Here is a 6080-nt window from a genome sequence, read left to right as displayed (position 1 = left end):
ACTCAAGAGTCAGCACTGTTTCCAAACACATAGCTTAAGAGCAGCAGGCAAGACAAAGACACACACAGCCATCACGAATTGCTAGCAGCCATTATGGGCATGCACTTCCCAAAATCATTGTGCCTTCAGTTCCCCAATTAGACTCCTTGCCTGGATGAACCACTTTAAGCCAATGCAGTGTCTTGCTCTCTTCGTCTCTAGTTTTCAATTCAAGCTTTCATTGCATAATTTAGAAGCATTCAGGTGCAAATATCTGAAAAGGTTACAAAAGTAAATTTGCATGCTTGTGGCATACAAGAGTAAGGTCACCAGGTATGTCAAAGCTGCAGAGGGAGCTTGGTAGAACTCTCTCATCAAGTAGGAAAACACCTATGCCTTTCTGAGCTCAGCATTGATTAGTCTCTCCATCTCTGTTTGGCCAAACTCTGAAAGGCCTTTGTCCAGAAAACGATGCTGAAATCCATCCGTACAATGGCAAGAGATCTACAATATTTTTGAGAAGGAAGAGAGAGAGAGAGAGAGAGAGAGAGAGAGAGAGAGGAAGGTCATGCACTTGACACTAATCCTCCTGCACAAGACAGCTCACATTGTCAATGGAAATCCAAAAATAGAGCGAAAGCACTGTATAAAACTAGCTCCAAATCATGGAAACTCCTGGATCCACTGAAGAGAGAAGCCCTGTTTGGAACTTAAGCAGCACCCTCTGCCATTTCTTGCAAAAGAAAAGCATATCTTTGAGAACTTGCGTTCTGAGTGCCATTTGCACAAATTACAACCTCCTACCATCAGCTTTCTACTTAATAGTCTGACAAATAAATATGAGTTCGGTAACTACAAGCAGTTACATCCCTTCCCACCACCAGCTTTCTACTTTAGTGCTGTGTGAACAGGAATTCAGCAAGACGTGCAGCGACCAGCTGCACTAAATACACATATTAAGCTGAGTTAACTTTAACAATGGAAAGCCACGCTTGAACTTAAGCCATGTTTCTGGCAAATCTTCCAATTATATGTGCAATTGAATTCTGATAGATGCAACACTCGGTTGAATACATAGTATGCCACGTCCAATTAAAAAACGAGCAATTTGCCTAGCAGATCGATAGGTGTAAGACAGTAAGAGAATAACCTGATAAAAACGCATGTAACGTTTCCATTCACTTTTCCAAACGTCATGTTCACTCCCTATGGATAGGTTCTCAAGCCCAGCGTTTCCCCTCCCATTGATAAGTCGTTACTCAATTGTGGCAACCTCTTGGGATAGCGTTTTAAAAGACGCAGAATGTTACATGACATAGTACAATGGAATAAAAGGGAAATGAAATGGGAAAACATGGAATGCAAGTAGCTGTAACAGCCTGCACAGCTGGGGACGCCTACGGAGATCAAGTCACCGTAATCTCACCAAGCATCCCTGCTGCTCGATGGGGCTCGCAAAAGAATCTGTAAGTCCCATTTTCTTTGAAAACCACAACAAACTGCTCTCCCGGGTCGTTCATATAATCTTCATGAGAGATCTTCTCGACGGGGACACCGTCAGGGACACCGTCTTTCTCAAAGATGACGTTATGCGGGAAACCTTTATTGTTGAGGAAGACGACTGTCTCACCGGCAGGAACAGAGATGGAGGGGGGGGAAAAGACGAGGGATCCATCGTCGGCACCCATTTTGATGGTGGTAGAAGAGAGGGCAGGGTGGGAAGAAAGCAAAACGGCAAGAGATACTGAGAAAGGAAGGAGGCGAGGCAAGGCGAAGGTGCGAGGGGGGAGCAGTGTTGTTGGGGGTGCAGAGACAGGGGGCTTCTTCCAGGTTGTGGTGGTGGTTGTTGGCAACAGTGCCATGGATTCAGTCAACATTTCTGTTGGGCAGTTTCTTCTTCTGTGGGTGTTTTTGTTCCTCTTCGTTTTTCATTACACACTCACGATGGACGCACGCAGGGAAGGGCGGACTCCTTTCCCGCCCACGATCCCCACGACACCGCTCGGTAGTTGTTGGGGCTTCCTGGATTAACTCAACATTTTTGGGTTGTTTCTGTGGGTGTTTGTTCCTTCTCTACGGTGTTCGTTTTGCATGAGGGCCTCCTTGGGGGCGGCCTTTCCCACGAGAAATCATAGAAAAGAAAGCTCACGATGATGAGTTTCGCCGTTGTTTAAACCTGCTCTTCTTATGCGAATTAGCTTGAACTCAATGAGAGTGCACAAATAAAACACTACTATCTTACCATCTGTATAACACAGGCTGAAAAAGGGAGGAGATGGTGCAGATGAACCTCTCTTTCATGCTTTAGGTGTTGTAGGAATAGGGAAAATTCATTGACGGAGGAAACGAAGGAGGCAGAGGTGCACTGACGATTATGAGGGCCATTTTTACTATTATATTGATCAGCTTTTTTAACTTCCCACATTGATCGATGCACATTGATCCACATTCATCCACATTCATCCAATGAATGACACATGGCTAGCCCCTCGTTTGACAACTCAATTCCTAAAATAAGGGATATAAGAAAGATGGGAGTTTACTCTCTTTTGGTGATTGACCCAATCCCAAGGACTTTTCCTAGCAATGGCTAGCCGGCCCATGGAGTTGAAAGTCCATGCCCTCTCTTGTGAGAGTGTCTTAGTCCCTCTATCTTTTTATGCTTCTCTGCTAGTTTAGTGACAGTGTAATATCACTTCTTGAAGACGAGTTTCATTACTAAAGTTGCCTTTGAGGCAGGAAAAAAAAAACAAACACCGATAAGGTCATTGCTCATTTTCTTGCGCCACATCGTCAAGACTACTGCTGATGTTTTCGCAAGGATGAATTTGCAACTCTAGGAGGCTGCATTTCTTGAAATCAAAAAGACAATAGCTGCTGCTATTGTCAACATTGGAGCCCATAATCGACCTTTGATCTGATGCTTGGCTGATCGATATTGCTGCACTATTGCAGGTGCTACTATGGAAAAACCATTTGCATGCTACTGGGGATATCGACCAATTGGAAGCCTTCCTCAACTTGAGTCACGACTGAGTTTTGGATATTTGGCAAAGGAAACACCTTCGCACGATCCTTAACCTTCCCACTCATCTAGTCGGCTTTGTCTACATACAATGCTATGAACTGCTTCCAAAAGCTTGGTGAATATGGTGATTGAACTTCTAACTTCGAGCCCCTCATCTTGATTTTCCTCCTCTGCTCCTCTTCATGCTACAGTAGATGCTTGACCTTCTACGTAGACGCTCGACCTTCTATCTTCCCCCATCATCTTGATCTTCCACCTCCTTCGTTCCTCCATCTTCCACCTCCAGCTGCCTCATCTCCTCCCTCCCCAATAGAACGAAGAACTACAACATACTTGGCTTCTCCATCATCCTTCTTTAATGGAAGAAACACATATAGATAAATATATGGATGCCTTCCGCATGCTTGGGTGTTTCGATCGAAAAATAATAGAGGTTACCTCGTTGAATGGTGAATCCCAATCCTGTTTAACCCGAAGATGTTGAAGCCACAGTCGGTCCCGCATCATGAGGATGACCACAGCTGTAATGTATTTAAAACCGGTTAATTCGATCATTAGACCAATGATCCGTGTCTAGAATCTGCAGTCAAAACGAAAGCCGACAGAGCATGTGGTTGTGGCTGAGGACTCTCAGACTCTTCCATTTTCAAAGTCATTTGTGGGCGCCTATATCTATCCCCAGACGAATTCTCTCATGGACGCTTTGCCCAAAATTATGGTCAAAAGTTTGGGTGAAGGCATTGAGGATCTCAAGGCAGGGGACCATGTCATCCCCACTAACGCACCAGAATGTGGCCCCTGCAAATCAGACAAGGCCAAAAAGTGCACAAAGTATTGGAATCTAGAAGCTCCGCTTCACAAAGTATGCATGCTTTGAACAGGTAGATATTGTAAAAATGGCAATCTAGATTATTGAATGGGACTACACAAATTGATAGAATTTGAGGCACATGTGATCATAAAGAAGGATTTTAAAGTTTTCTTGAAAAAAAAACGAAAGATTTTGAAGTAGACTATAGGAGGAAGAAATGCTCTTGAGATTTTGATAGATTCACAATCAGACATGAGGTCTTGATCTACAGGAGCAAGCAATGCTTCTGAGATTTCGATGGATTCACAATCAGATATGAGATTGCAAGATGCAAACCTTATATCCTATTGATTCACACTGCACATTGAATAGGCATCTTGGCATTCCAGTGCTAAACTGACAATTGCAAGATAAGAAGGCGCATCTCTGAAGACCAATTTCTAATTCATAATGGAGAGATGGTCAGCAGATGATAGCAACTACACATGCTTGATGAGCGGTCTGAATGGTGCATATCAACGGAGGTTACAAATTTAAAGCACAAAAGGTCAAAATCTATGATGGAGTTGAAGGTCCAAGCAAAATGCATTTTTTCTTACCATATGCCTTCAGCTTCATCGAACAAATTCGAATGTTAAGGTGTGCTTGAGATTGACAATTTCATATGCCTTCATTTCGAGCACCTGCATATGCCTTCACCTTCATCAAACAAATCTGAATGTTAAGGTGTGCTTGAGATTGACAATTTATGAAATTAAATGTCAATGTTAATAATGCTTGCGATTGCCAATTAATGAAAGTTGTTTGGAGTCGAAGCTCGAGTTTGCTTGAATGGGGGCCCACAGTTGGTATAATATGCTACATCGAATATAGAGTGGCAGGGTGTAGTCGTGATTACAAATCGCAATTACAAAAGCAATATCCATTGATATACAGTGATGATGAGGCTCTAAATGATTTTAGAAGGTGAGGATGCATATTTAATTACGAGATAGATAAGTAGCAATTGTAGATTAGGCAAGCTTGATGGGTAATTGTCTTTGTGATCATCGAGGAGTCTCTCAATATGTTTGAGATTATCCGGAGCAATCGCGAAGGAGTGCCTTGCAAGCGATGGATATCTCATATAGCTCCTCTCCTTGCACTCCTCTCCTCTCCTCTCCTTGCTATTCCCTTTCACGTGAAAATAACCGCCTGCCTTCTCATAAAAATGGGACCCAAACTCGTCATAGACGGGTCTAAATACTCGTTTGTATTAATGATCAAACGTAGTTGGAAGTACAGCTGAAGCCCCTTTTATATTATTGGAAAGTGGGCCAACAACATTAAATGCTTATCGAATAATTCCAAAGGGTTGCCACATGGCATTGCCTTATTTAAAGTAGCATTTACAAAAGAAAGTAGTAGTTTCCTACTAAAATGGAATTAACTACTAAGCTGGAAGTAACTACTGTTACAATCCCCCCTTGCTTACAGAAATTTTGCCCTCAAAATGAAGACAAATAGTACAACTGAAAATGAAAATAAGGGTAGGAATATTCCAGCCTGGTATGAGCAAGTAGGCATAGACTCAATCCACGAGATGTGGATGCTCCTACAAAATGTTCTCTAGCTGCTCCTCCTCAAGTAGATCTTTCCATTTGATGAGATACTCCACCATGACTTTATTTCTGAGCACCTTGTCTCTATAGCCCAAGATCTTTTCTGGAATATACTCAATTTGACTTGATTCATCCATTGGAGGCAAATTTGCTGCAACTAGAATGGATGGGCCCACATACCTCTTGGGTATGGAAACATGAAATACATTATGAATCTTGGCTGTGGCTGGGGTAAGCTGCGTTTATAGGCTAAGTCTCCCACCTTCTTAAGGATCTGAAATGGGCCATAGAACCTGTGAGCTAACTTATTATTAGTATTGCCCCTTAAGGAAGCATACCTATGAGGGTGCAGCCTAAGATAAACTCAATCTCCCTCCTTAAATTCCACATTCCTCCTCTTCTTATCTGCATTTTCTTTCATCCTAGCTTCTGCTTTGAGAAGGTTATCCTTGGCCAGCTGTAGGATGGCTTGCATTCTGTCCACGTCATCCTTTGCATGCTGATTTAACAAAATCTGGTCTTTGATGGTGGAGTTGGCATTTATATAATGCTTCAAAATGTGACATGCCAATAGAGGTGTGCTGGGTGGAATTGTAGCAAAATCTGCTAAACACAACCATGTATCCCAAGACTTTTGTGTCTCAAAGAAAAAGTGTCTCAA

At 42.6% G+C, this 6080-nt stretch overlaps 1 protein-coding gene across 1 annotated transcript; it reads right to left on the bottom strand.

The window, feature by feature from the left end:
• Window positions 1-1139: 1139 nt before the first annotated feature.
• On the bottom strand, window positions 1140-1895 carry LOC147891787 (plastocyanin-like). Its single transcript, XM_087388888.1, has one exon. The coding sequence runs from the start codon at window positions 1854-1856 to the stop codon at window positions 1386-1388; it is 471 nt and encodes a 156-aa protein (XP_087245014.1). The 5' UTR covers window positions 1857-1895; the 3' UTR covers window positions 1140-1385.
• Between the last annotated feature and the right edge of the window lie 4185 nt (window positions 1896-6080).

Source organism: Dipteris shenzhenensis, chromosome 17, assembly GCF_047967505.1.
Source record: "Dipteris shenzhenensis isolate YYH24624 ecotype China chromosome 17, Dip_SZ_1.0, whole genome shotgun sequence".
NCBI lineage: Eukaryota > Viridiplantae > Streptophyta > Polypodiopsida > Gleicheniales > Dipteridaceae > Dipteris > Dipteris shenzhenensis.
This window is presented reverse-complemented; position numbering and strand designations above follow the sequence as displayed.

What these genes read in the sequence shown, in the direction of transcription:
- LOC147891787 (XM_087388888.1), bottom strand. Translation starts at nt 1,856, where the DNA reads ATGTTGACTGAATCCATGGCACTGTTGCCAACAACCACCACCACAACC.